Source organism: Pteronotus mesoamericanus, unplaced genomic scaffold (genome assembly GCF_021234165.1).
Source record: "Pteronotus mesoamericanus isolate MK-2021 breed Mesoamerican mustached bat unplaced genomic scaffold, CSHL_Meso_final contig_116, whole genome shotgun sequence".
NCBI classification, from domain to species: domain Eukaryota; kingdom Metazoa; phylum Chordata; class Mammalia; order Chiroptera; family Mormoopidae; genus Pteronotus; species Pteronotus mesoamericanus.
The window spans coordinates 3084460-3097386 of NW_026555027.1; the positions used below are offsets into that span (position 1 = coordinate 3084460).

Genomic DNA, 12927 nt, shown 5'->3' on the forward strand with positions numbered 1-12927 from the left:
GCCCTAGAGGCTGGCACTGCGTCTCCATGTGTCCGTGCCCGAGACAGTCACTCTCCCCTTGCGCCAGTGTCCAGCCACCTAAGGGGAAGCCGAGCTCGGGCCTCCCCTCAGACACCCGGGTGTCCAGGTCCGGGGGCGCACTCGTGTGGGCCGGGACTGAGTGTGCTCTAGCTCTGCTCGCGTGAATCTGGGAATCCAGCACGGGGTCGGGGGCGGGGGGCACCCACCACCTTCCCAAAGGAAACTGAATGCACTGATGCTAAATTTGGGGACTTCTGGGGACCCCGGGGTCCACCGTCGCCGACTGCAGCGAGGAGCATCCAGGGGATGCAGCGCAGCTGGGGGCGGAGAAGACGCGCGACGCTCGCCCTGCAGTCGCCGTCCTTAGCGGAAGGCAAGTTCGGAAGGTGAACGGGCCGCAGGCCTGCGTCGCGGAGCCCGGGAGGGCCCTCCCGAGCCCATTGCGCCGGCGCGGGGAGCGCCGCGCCCAAGAGGGCCGCCCGGGCCCACTGCGCCGGCGCGAGGAGCGGTGCATTTCGGGAAGTGTAGTTTCCCTGCGGTGCTGCGGGAGCCCTGGTTTGCTTCCCCGCCGGGCGCACAGCTTCCGTCCCTTGGAGCTGTAAGTGGGTGACGTCGGAATCAGCAGGTCCTGACTCCGAGGGCTCAGTGGGGAGCCGGGGTGCCCGGGGGCCGACCTCGCGTTCGCGCCTTCTCCAGGAGGCCCACTGGTCGGCCCCCGGCCGCGCGGCGCCGGCTCCCCGGGTAGGGTCCGGAGGGTGATGGCCGCGACGGCCGCCAGCCGCTTGCCTACTTGGCTGGGCCGTCCGGCGCCGCGAAGCCCGCCGACCAGGGCCGGAGGCGGCGTGTTTGGGCTGGCGCGCAGCCCGGGAGGGGCCGGGAGTGGGTGCTAGACAGAGGCTGTTGGCCTTGGAAGGGTTTTAGGGGGGGGAGCGCGGGCAAACGTTCTGGACGCCTGGTTCCATGGACGGTGGGAGAGGCAGTGACCGCTCTTGGCCCTCGTCCTCGGGTAGGAGCTGGGCAGGTGTTGCTCCCCACGTGTCGGGCACGCGGGGACCGTGGTCAGATTACAAAGCAACTGAGATGCTGCCCCTCAGGCCAGAGAACCCCTGCTGACTCGGGAGGCCCCCCCCCACCCCCCTCCCAGGTTCCCCAAGAGATGCCCAAGGTTCACCTGGAAGCCCATCCTCCTCACACCTACTTGAGGTGACTGGGTGAAGGGTTGGGGTGAAAAGGGGGGAGACTGGGACCGAGAACAGCTTCAGGAAGCTCCAACTAAGGACGCAGCCTGATTAGTGGCAGGCCTGAGTGTAGACTCGGAGAGGCTGAGACCCCCTTGCGTTTGCCAGGTGCGCCAAGAAGGGACAAGAGATTCCGGACAGTACGTGGTCCATGTTGCTTTATCAGTGAATAGCTTTTCTGTTTTTTGAGAAATCTGGCCAAGGAAAAAAAATCAGGATATTTTTGCAGTAAAGGAGACAGCTATTTCTATCTAAGCCATTACTGTTGAGTTTTCAGCCCAGAGTGAATAGTTCCAGGGGAAGCTGACAATTTCCTGCACTTCTTAGATTGACTTTACGCCTCAAAACTGTCCGCCTGTTGTTGGCGTCGCAGTTCCCTTCTCAGACACCAGCTGCCCCGTTTCTAATTTTGCATCAGGTGTGTACAGGGCGGGGGCCAGACAGCCTGCTGCTGTTTTTAGCTCTCCGGGTTCTCATCCGCCGCAGCCCTGCAGAGCGCGACAGCCGTGGCCGGGCTGGAGCCTGGAATCAAGGGAGATGGGAGCCCGTGCCTTGGGGGCGGTGGTGAGAGGCAGCCGCGCCGACCTGCGCTTGGCCTTCCTCCCGGACCGCACCCCTCGGCTGTTTGCAGATTGACTCTCAGTGTTTCTTTCCTAAAGAGCTTGAATCTTCTCACTCTAGGGATGAAGTCGGGGCAGCGTCCGGTATATTTTTACAGTCCGATTCTGTGATACCCGAGAGAACGGCGACTTCCCAGTTCCAGAGTTGCCGAAGCGTTCTTTAGAGTCCGGTTTCAGAAACGAGAACACTTCGGTTCAAAGAGGTTCATGACTTGCCCCAGGTCACATGTCCAGCCCTCCGTGCCACCAAGCCTTGGGTCCAGATGCCAGTTCCCCTGGCCCTCTGGCTTTTTGTACCTGCCTGCTGTCTTGCGGTGACTGCATTTTGCCCTGGATACCGCGTGCTTATTTCTTCGGCTTGGCCGTCAGTGGAAGGAAGGAGAGGTATTTGTCATAGCGGTAAGGGCTGCAGTTCATCTAATCCTTTCCACGCGCTGAGCATGGTGCTTAGTGTGCACCATCCAGGCGCGAAGGAGAGTTCACAGGTGAGAGAACTGAGGCTTGAGGGAGGCCAAGTGACCCGTCCAGGGTCACCCCAGTAGTCACCATAGTACAGCAGACCATGCAATAATGTCTCTGTGTTCAGTGTTGTCTCCCAGTAACATGGATGAGATGTTGTTGGAACGTAATGTTAGTCACATTATGTGTCAGTGTTGTTGGAATGGAATGTTAGTTACATTATGAGCCTGTTGTAACATTGGTTTCATCTCATGTCATTTTGCTTAAAGTCGCAGAACCAATGGCCATGTTAGGTGAGGACTCTTTGCGTTTGCCAGAAAGCCACAGCACTGGCGATCTTTTTAATTCATTTCCTGCTCTACGTCTTTTGGACCTCTTTGTTGCCCTTGGCTTTGGAAATCGGTATCTTACATCAGCCCCTTCGGTGTGCGGTGAGGGGCAGCCAGACTCTCCTGCTGTGTGTGCACAACTCGATAAAGGAGTTGTAAAAATAAACTTTACACAGCCTTGAACATTTTATTTCAGTATACAACATGGCTAATCCCCGAGATTATTAGCGATTACTCCAAGTGGAAATTATAGCAACAGGTCATAACCTGTGAGGAGCGTATTTCTTCAGTGCAGGTTGGACTCTGCTGCGACTTAGAGACAAACAGATTCATGGCGTGAATTCCTATCACTAGCTTATCTGACTTTGAAAAAGTCATGGGGAAATCTTGACTATCTTGTGCCAACTGCCAGCTTGTTTTCCAGATACCGTGACCTTGAATAGATGAGGTATGAACTTTTCCCATTTAGGTGCTTTTGTAAGTGAAAGTTCTTACCAAACATCGTCCCCAAAGCCCATCTTACTGGCACCATTCTAAAGGCCTGTGAAACTTCCTTCTGTTTTTCCTCATTGGAGTTGTAAGTGTATTGAAAGAAAAGCTCCCAGCCTGCCTCAGGGTAGGACTGGGGGCAGCTGGGAGTGGGGGAGTCCCGGTTCCCCACTGCGGGGCCCAGGACGAGTCTCAGGCTCCCTGGGCCCAGCCCCTGGAGCGTAGACTGGAGTGCCCCTCACCCAAAGCCAGCCGAGCCGGTGCACTTGCTGGCTGCCACCTGGCTGGGCACCACAAAGGGAAGCTCTGCTTACAGTGCTGGACGTCTCCGAATTTCAGAAAAAGGGGGGCCCTGAGCGCATGGAGTTGACACCCCGTGTCTTCATTTACAGATGGACGGAGGCCCCAAGAGGGAGGCCACTTACCAGAGTGCGTAGTTTCTTCATCCAGAGGTCAAGCCTCCCGCCTCTTGGGGTAAGTGTCCCGGTCTAAGAAGAGCAACAGGTGCAGCCTCAGAGCGAAGCCTGCGCCCCGCTGGGTCCCTGCCTTGTCCCGTCCTGCCTCGCTGTCCCTGGGCCTCCCTCACCTTTAGGGGGTGTTCTAGACGGCACGCGAGGCTGGCTGCTGGGTCCCGTGCCGCCCGCCCTGGGAGAAGGCTTCCTGGGGCGGGTGCCCTGGAAAGGCCTGCTTACCGACTCCTCTCTTCCCTCCAGCCCAGCGCGGCCTGGCCTTCCGGCTCCTCTTCCTCATGCGCGTGTCCACAGCTCTGCATTGACCAGGAGTGACTTCTCAGTTGGTCCAGCATGAACTGGAAGGTGACAGTCGTTTTAGACATTGGTGGCTCAGGTTTTTTCTCTCTCCTGATTGTGAAAAATCAGAATAAGGAGAAGTAGCCTCAAGCAGGAATTGCAATACTAGCTAACATTGTACTCTAAGGGGAAACGTACAGGTGTGCGCGCACTCACCAGCCTCCTGGGGGGGCGAGGCCGGCTCCCTGCGGGCGCTCACCTTACCAGGCCTGCCTCCCTTTTCTTGCGCTTTAAAGCCGCTTACAACTTCACGTTTGGGTTCCTTTAAAATGGATTAAGACCTTATGAAACAATCTGCATACAAAATCTTTCCAGACTGTTACGCTCTGCTTCCCTAATCTTTTGCACGTGTGTTGCCAACAAGTGGGGTTTTTTTTTCCCCAGTTCAAACTTGAAAATGCAACGAGAGCCTTCCCCTTGGTTTTCATGGAAACCGCCTTCTGTATGTAGTCATACTTCTTAAGTGTCACGTGTAGATAAGTCCCCTACTGTCACATCAAAGACAACTTCACCCAGCCGGGGAGCAAGCACCGCCGAGCCCTGTAAAACGTGAGGCTCGGCTGCTGGGAGCAGAAGTTCAAGGGCAAGCACAGAGGAGCCTGCGCCTATGGGAAAGGAGGCTCCCGTGTCCCGTTAGGCCCCTGAAGCAGGCAGGGGGGCTGGAGGCTGGCGACAGGACAGCCACGAAAATATGTGTAATCACAGATGCTTTGAAAAGTAGAAATCATGCATCGTCATACCATCCAGAGAGGTGCTGTGAACAGTTTTGGTGTATGTTTTTATATATGTAAGGAGTGTGTGCGCGCGCGCACACTTAGGATCTTGTATGTATTTTTTTTCAGTTATTGTAAACATTTCCTTTTTCAGAGCAGTCCCGAGGTTTCTATTGCAAGGAGACCGGAAAAGGTCTCAAAGCAGAATCGGGGAGCTGGGAACGTGCAGACCCCCGACTTCCCAGCTCCTCGGGGCACGGGGCATCGGGGCGGCTCTCCAGGGCGAGCCTAGTCCCGGTTAAGGTGGCAGCGAGGGGGTGCTGGGGCGGTGGACCTGGGGGAGCGGTTGTTCGGCGCCGGGCCCCAGGGCTGCCGCCGGAGAGGCTGGGTGGGGAGCAGGCTGAGAGCGGTGGGTGCAGAGGGAGGTCCGCCGGGCGCAGCTCCTCCCCCGTGTGGAGCCTGTGGTCGTCGGGATGACAGGGCAGGCGCTGTCGCCAAGGGTCAGAGGGTCCCCCTGATGCCCCGAGGTGAGCAGTGGTGCTCTCGCCGGAGAGGAGGGTCCCGCCCCTCGAGTTCCCAGTTGCTAGGCCTGGGGTCCCCAAGTCCCCTTGACCGCCGGTGCAGATCCTGCTTGTGCCAAGGGGAGCCCTTCCTGGTCCGTAACAGAATCTGCCCAGACCTCCCCAACTGCGAGCCGACTGCGCCGGGGAGCGCCCTTGTGATTCAAAGGGGGCCCGTCCCTCAGGGTCCCGGAAGAATGGCCTGTCCCCAGGCTCGAGCCCAGGGCGTCCCGTGGCCTTCCCTCGGTGGCTCCGGGAACCGCGGACATCGGCAGCCCCTGGCACTGCCGGTGCGTTGGCCGCGGAGCGTGGCCTGGTCGGGCAGGAGCCAGCTACTGTCACAGCTCTGGTGTCCGCTCAGTTTCCACGGTGGGTGGGGCTCAGGTCCGCCCGGCAGCGATTGCCTCCTTTACCCCCTTGAGGCTCTGCACTTCCTGAGAGTTAGTAGACGGGATTTGTTAGAAATCAAAAAGGAGAGTTACCCCAACTGGAGCTTAGTGCCCGAGAGGCAGGGACTGTGGAAACCCGGCACCCGCCCTTGTGGTGCCCTTGGCCCCTGCTCCGCCCCCTGGGCCCCGAGACACAGCCTCCTGCCGCCTCTGCTCCGGAGCCTCGGAGAAGGACGTGGACACAGGGGCCACCTCCCCGGCTCTGTGGGCACTGGCCGCCGCTACCTGAGCAGGCTTTCTGGCTCTGCCTGCACCTGCGCGGGCGAAGCTGTGGGGTCGCCATGGGGGCCGCCGCACGCAGACTGACCGGCCCGCCTGCAGAAATGTCAGCAGAGAGAGCGGTTTTTCCCATTATCGGTCAGTGCTCAGTGAGCTAGAAACTTCTGGCAGAGGCAAAGGGAGGTTTGTTTGTATCAACAGACTGGTGATTTTGCCTCCAAGGAGGTAAAAGAAGGGAATGTTGAACATTCCTTTCTTTCATAGCTGGTTTATTCACCTGGAGTCCAGAGGAGGACCTTCCAGAACAGATGGATCAGAGGGTGATTTGGGGAGGACAGGGAGGTTCGCCGTAGGTCTGAGGGAGGAAGGGCCTGGAAACCACGCCGGCGTCCTGAGCCGCTTCTGTCTGTCTGGACAAAGCGTTTCGTTGTTGTCAGTTCTGGACTCTGATGCTCTTGCGAGAGCGACCCTCCCGAGCGGGTCGGCCGTGGTCCTCCGCTACTGTGGACGCAATTGCCAGGTCGGGAGCGGCCGCCCGGTCACTCGCGTGTTCTTGCGTCCTTCCTTCCTGTGTCCGTGAAATGAGAACCACTGAAATCCCTGGTTCCTGCTCCCAGTTTCCGTCGTGTCCCTGTGGCGTCACGTAGCAGCCTCCTCAGCTGCCCCTGGGCGGCCAGGGCAGTGACTCTGCGTGCGGCGGCCCCAGCCGCATTCAGCAGGTCCGGCTGGAAGCACGTGCCCGCTCGCCCGTTTCACCGCGGGCTCGGCGAGGGCCCGGGGCAGCGTCCGGTCGGTGACAGCAGCGTGGTGTCCGAGGGGGGCTCTCCAGCAGTCGGAAGGCCGTCGGACCCCAGCCCTTGCTGGCCCACGGGACAGCCCGCTGCCTCTGGGGACAGTATGATGACGGACGGGAAGGTGCCGGCGCAGCGCGTGGCTCGTTCTCTGGGGGTGGTAACTGGTGCTGCATCTTCTAAACGCAGAGTCTGCGTCTAGGTCTGAGTCATAACACATTTTGAATAAAATTACGGGACCATATAGGTACATAGTTTGAGATTGTATTCCCTTTCACGGAACATCAGGAGCCAGTGGCAGGAGACCGGCCAGGGGCCCGAGGGCTCCACCGCGGCCTGGCCCCGTCCGACCGCTGCGTGCGGCGCGTGGGCCTCCGCCGCCTGCAGCCTTGCTCCCGCGTGTGCAAAGCCAGGCGCTGGGCGGAGTCCCCTTGAAGTCCCTCCTGCCTCCAGGCCTCCGAGCGTGCTGTTCTTGGCTGCGCCTTCCCTGAGTAGTCTCCGATCAGCGTGAGTTAAACTCGGAGACTCAGAGACCCATGTGCTCCCTGTGGTAGCATTTTGTTTCGGGATTACAGACCGTAAGTGACGTTGGTGGTTCCACCTAATGATTTCATTGCCATGAACCCTGCCTAGTCCCAAAGCATATCTTTTTGCTTCATCTGGGAAGGAATTTCTAATCACACAGAAGGCTCATAGTCATCATTCAGATCATGTTTGCGAAACTAGTATAGGATTTGCCTGTGATACTGTTGTTCTATGTAGAATTTTACCATCAAACCCAGTGGTGCAGAGAGCGAGCCATGCAAACCCATAGTCGCTCCCCAGACTGGGCTGTAGCCTGTGCTACAGGCTGGAGTCCTGGCGCGTTATTTCCATATTGTACCTTCGAGGGCCAGGGCTAGCGCGGTGGGAACCGAGAGGGAATCGCAGAGTGTGCACTCACGCGGGAGAGCCTAGAGGGAAGGTGGGGTCCAGCCCCCTCGAAGGTGAAGAGGCCGAGCTCGGACAGTCAGGCGGCGCCCCCAGTCGCTCGCTCTGTTGGGGGCAGAGCGGAGCCGCTTCCCAGGCCCCCGGCCGCGCGCCTGCCGTCGGACTGCACCGCTGCCTCGCTGCGGAGGCCTGGGCGCCAGGCCCAGCGCGCAGTCAGGGTGGGGAGGCTGGCCGTCTGCGGGCAGAGCAAGGGGGCGGGGGGGGGTGGCGCAGAGCCAAGACTAGACTGTCCATGACGCGGGACAGGCCTGTCTGTTCTAGCCTAGTGCCGCCGCGTACCAAGTGCACAGTAGGTGCTGGACGAAGAACCGCGCGCGCGCCTCATCGGCGCGGCACGTCCAGAACGGCTTCTTTCCTCTCCAAGGTTCTGGAACACGTGCCTCTGCTGCTGTACATCTTGGCAGCGAAGACATTGATTCTCTGCCTGGCCTTTGCCGGAATCAAGATCTACCAAAGGAAAAGGCTGGAAGCAAAGCGGCAACAACTGGAAGCTGAAAAGAAGCAATCAGAGAAGAAAGACCACTAGAGGGAAGCTGAAGGTACAGGGCTTTGCAGGTGGGAGATGCCCGGGGTTGGGGCAGGCCAGGCAGGGCCACGGGTCAGAGAAGCGCATCCCTCGGGGCTGCGGCCGGGGCGCCGTGGCCGCACCTGTCGTCAGCGTGAGGCTGGAGCGCAGGCCCCGACCCCGCGCCTGTCGCACGCCCGCCGGGGGCCCGTGGGCAGTGCGCGCCCAGCCTGCGCGGCCTCCCTCACTGGGGCAGGGGTGCCGAGCAGGTGTGGGGCCCCGGGCCCGGGAGAGGCCCGCGGACGTTGCGGGCCTCCGCGGGGAAGCGCGCGTACAAACAGCTACCTTTGCTCCCGGCACTGCCCACAGGGTCGGGCCCTGTGAAACCCCTCCCGCACCCGGGACTGAGGGACCCTGCTGCCTCTTTCAGGGTGAAGTCTGACTTCTGGGTACGGCACAGAAGTCCCTTTCGCTGTGTCCTTGTTCCCGGTCGCCTCGTCCCTTTGCTGTGCAGCCCCTGCAGGGTGTTCTTTGGCTGCAGCGGACGTCCACGCCGCTCGCATGGCCTTTGCTCCCGGGCCAGAGGGCTCTTCCCGAGGACCTCCGGCCAGCGCCCGCCACAGCGCACCCCGAGGCGCCCGGGCGGCTTGTGGCGTTGAGCCCAGGGGGCCGTCCCCCAGCCCCGTTGCAGGCTGCACAGGTGACCGCCGGCAGCCCAGGCTCCCCATCCACCAGGGTGGGGCCTGAGTCGCCGCTCCAGCCAGGAGAGGCCCGGCTGCGGGCAGGCCTCCTGCGCGGGGCTCCCCAGCCTGGCTGCGGGTGGCACTGTCTGCTGGGTGGCCCGTGAAAGGGCCTGCTCCTGGGCCTCTGCTACAAGAGGCTCCCTTACGGGCGGGGGGGACACCGGTTCTTTTGAAAGCCCGCCCTCCTCTCAGCAGCAGGCGGCTCAGGGAGCCCCAGGGCTGGGGGCTTCCAAAGCCCCGTCCGCCCGGGAGGCCCCGCGTGGGAAGGCGTGGATTCCCCGGCAGTGTTGTGGGCTTGCTGGGGGGGAAGGCAAACTTACTAAGGACAGTCGTGGCCCTGACGGAGCCGTCACCAGGCGCTCGTGCTTTGTCACGCGTCTCACTCCCAGCTGCCTGTCCCTCCTCCTGACCCCGCGGGCAAACCCGTGCAGGTGGGGGGACGGCCCCAGTGTCCGTGTGCAGAGCGGACCCCTGCTCACCGAGCCGCGTGGCGTGTCCCTCGCCCGGGCAGGCAGCACCGGCTTGTCCCTCCCTGTCCTCACTGGGAGGCGCTCGAGTGGGGACGGAGGTAGCGTGTCCCAGTGAGAGGGCGGGGGAGGCTGCTTGCCCGGAGCGTCACCGAGTGGGTTTTGTGTGTGTGACGCCGGGGAGGGGAAGGACCGGCCTGCCGCCCACAGCCCTCCCTTCACGGGGCCCAGAGGCCGCACCGGGGGCCGCGGGCAGTGGGAGTCGGCCCCCTGCGAGGCTGCCAGCTCGCTGGAACCTGGCCTTGAACAGAAGGGACTTTTCAATGGAAGGAAAATTGTGAGGTTGGAAGTACAGGAGGAAACTAAAATCATCTCTGAAAGGGAAAAAAAGCACATTTATTAGCAGGTGAGCTGCGGTGGTTTGCGTCGAGCCCGAACGGCCGGCGCTTGCGTCCTGCCGAGCGAGGCGGTGGCGTTGCCCTCGCAGACGCCCCTGCTGCCCCTCGCGTCCTCTTTCCTAGGCCTCGCGCTGGCAGGGCGGCTCGTGGACTCCGGCCCAGGAGGAGGAGGCGGCGTTCTGGTTGCTGAGTGATGTGTCAGAAGATAAGCTTCTAGCTTTTAGCTTTCACGTAAAATGATGTGAACTGTTGCTTTTCAAAGAACCATGTTTTCTTGAGTAAAATAAAATGCCTTTGTAAAAAAGGGTGTCTGTGCTCTTTAGAAGAGGCCAAAGCGGAGAGCGTGTGTGCATGCGTCTGTCACACCGCACAGGCGCACACGCCCGGAGCGGTGCGCGCCGTGAGGTCTGAGGCCCACACCGGGCCGGGCTGCAGGGTGGGCAACACGCAGGGGCCCCCGTGCTTCGCCCTCCTCTTCCTCCCGCGGGGGCCCTTCTGCCTGTGTCCGGGGTGGAGGCGGGGCCGTGCGCGGGGTGGGCGGGGCACCTCAGCCTTTCCCCCAGCGGAGGGACTGAGCGGACCGGGTCTGGGACAGGGGAGCGAAGCAGGCGTCTGAGGGCCTTGGGTCCATCGTGCGAGCCCTGCACTGCCACGGGTGGGGGTGGGGGTGGGGGTGCCGTCTACTTTGTTTGAAGCTCTGAGGTGGGGTCCCCGCTCCTCACAGCCTGGTGTCGCTTGTCAGATGTGCACCAGGGGCTTGGCTGACCCGAGCGAGGCCAGGAGTGCAGCCTGGCGCGGCCTCTGGCCCCGCGGGCCTGGGTACCTGCGGGCGGGCCGGGGTGGCGCCTGCGACCTGGGGTCACCAGCCCCCAGGGAGGAGGACGATGTCACTGGTGACGCGAGGGCCAGTGCAGTGGGTCTTCCCTCAGCCAACCCGGAAGGAGGACAGCGCCACCAGAGGGCCTTTCGCCTCACACAGTGTCACTGTCGTCGTGGCCCATCGTGTGCGCCCCACAGCGCACCGCACGCGGCCACTCCCGAGGCGGCCCTGGGCTGCCCGCCCGCCCGGCCTCCCGTTGCCGCGCACCCGCGGGAGAGGCTGCTTGGCATCACTCGCTCGCGGCAAGTGGCCTCGAAGGCCCCAACCACGTGTCCTTTGAGCGAAGCATCTTAAGATGAGCCTCCTCTCACGCCTGGTGACAAAGAGAAGGGTTTCCCTCGAAGGGCGAAAGGGAAGCAGGGCCAGTGGTGCAAGGTTTGGTTGCGGACTCACTCGCTGAGCCTGGACCCGAACAGGCATCGCTTGGAGGTGCCAGGCATGGCCGGGGGTGGGTGGGGGGGTGCCCTGCGTTTTAAAGCCCTCACCCTACTTTGCTAGAGGTTCGTTGGATGCAAAATAACTTGTCCAGAGTCTCACAAGTGGCAAGCGGGAGACTTGGGATCGCCTCTCGGTCCCCCCGACTCCAGCGCCCAGTGCTTCCTGCTGGAGCTTCCGTGCTGAGGACACAGCAGCATTTCTTAGCTCTGGGCGCGACCTTATGCAGCCGAATCGCTCACCAGAGGCGTCCTCTCGCTCTCTGCTCACGCGGATGTGCTCTTTCCCCTGTGTGCTTTTCCCCCGATTGCACGAGGCCGCGAAGGAACAGATCCCTAAGCTTGGCTGGTAGGTGGTTTTGGTTTTCAAACAAAAAGAGCTCTTGTTGGTTTATCTTGCTCAGCTGATAACCTAAACCCTTTTGTTCCCCCTCACTGCAGAACCGTGTGTCTTTAAAAGGTGCCCTGCCCCCAGGCTGGTGTGCGGAGGCGGAGGCTCACCCGGGCATGGTGCTCAGCCGGAGGGGCTGCCCTGCCGCCAGCTGCTGTGAGGTTGGAGCGGTGCTGTCCGGCGGGCGGCAGAGTGTGCGGCTGGGCACCAGGGCTGTGGCACCCGGCCCCAGCGACCTCCATGGGCCTGTGTCCTCACCCGTGAACCGGGGAAGGCGAGGGGCCCCGCCCGACAGGGTCACCTGAGGACTGAACCAGCCACTCGCCCGCCGAGGCCACATGAACAGCGGCTGTAAGCGCAGGTGTGGGTTTGAACCTTGGTTCCCCCACACCCGAGCAAGTTCCATGATCTTCCTGTGCCTCGGTTCACCCCATCTGACAAACGGCGATGATAGTAGCTCCTGCACCGCAGACCAGGGGGAGGGAGTTGGCGTGGCTGACAGCCCTTCCGCCGGAGGCCCTGGGGGTGTGCGGTCCAGGCTGGTGCAGGGCGGGGCACACAGGGCGGGGCGCGCAGGCCCGCACGGCCCCCTCCAGGCCCCCTCCGCAGGGCACACACTGACCACCAGGAGGCTGGAGGCTTTCCGCTTGCTCGGAAGGAGACTAAGTTCTAAAGCATGCAAGGGGGGACCGCCCCCCAAAACAGAAATTACTTATAAAAAATTGTGTATTGTTAAGTGTTTAAACCTCAGTCATCTTCAAAGTTGTCTCTGTTTGATGCAACACACCTATCCAGATGTTTTATTCCACTCTTCAAAACAGTTTTTGAACTCTCAATTTGGATACCTTTGAGTGCTTCTGCAGTTATTTTGTTTCACCTCTTCCACATCAGCAAAATGTTTCCCTTTGAGGACTTTCCATTCTGGGAAAACAACCAAAAAAATCGCTTAGGGCAATATGGGGTAAATAGGGGGGGTGGGGCACAGGGGTCACGCTGTTTTTGGTCAAAAACTGTAGAACACTCAGCATGATGTGGGCAGGTGCGCTTGTAAGTCACCCATGAAATGGGCAAATGCGTTTAGTCTTCCAAAAAAGATTCACTGCAGCCGAGCCCAGCCTCTCACAACCACGCCAGCTGGTGCGTGGACACAGATGGGTTGCTAGAGCACACCCCTAGCGGGGGAAGCCTGGGCTACAAGGGGCCTGTCCTCCAGAAGGTAATTCCATGCTTTTTTGGAGGGGTCCTCCTCATACATGAAACAGGTCATGCGAAGACCACACAAACACACCCGGCAGCAGGGCCTGTTCACCACACCTGTGAACCGCGCCCCTGTGATAGGCTGAATACTGGTCCCCAAATGCCCTAATCCCCGGAACCCGTGAACGTGACCTTATGTGGACAAAGAATCTTTGCAGTGGGATG

At 60.9% G+C, this 12927-nt stretch overlaps 1 protein-coding gene across 2 annotated transcripts; it reads left to right on the forward strand.

The window, feature by feature from the left end:
* The first annotated feature begins 544 nt into the window (after window positions 1-544).
* On the forward strand, window positions 545-10104 carry SMIM11 (small integral membrane protein 11). Of its 2 annotated transcripts, none has more exons than XM_054576007.1 (5): window positions 545-619; window positions 3549-3630; window positions 3870-3971; window positions 8052-8226; window positions 9924-10104. In XM_054576007.1, the coding sequence occupies exons 3-4, from the start codon at window positions 3960-3962 to the stop codon at window positions 8211-8213; spliced, it is 174 nt and encodes a 57-aa protein (XP_054431982.1). In that variant the 5' UTR covers window positions 545-619; window positions 3549-3630; window positions 3870-3959; the 3' UTR covers window positions 8214-8226; window positions 9924-10104. The 2 variants fall into 2 exon arrangements, with proteins under 2 accessions (XP_054431982.1, XP_054431989.1); XM_054576014.1 differs by having other exon boundaries at window positions 551-646.
* Window positions 10105-12927: the final 2823 nt, after the last annotated feature.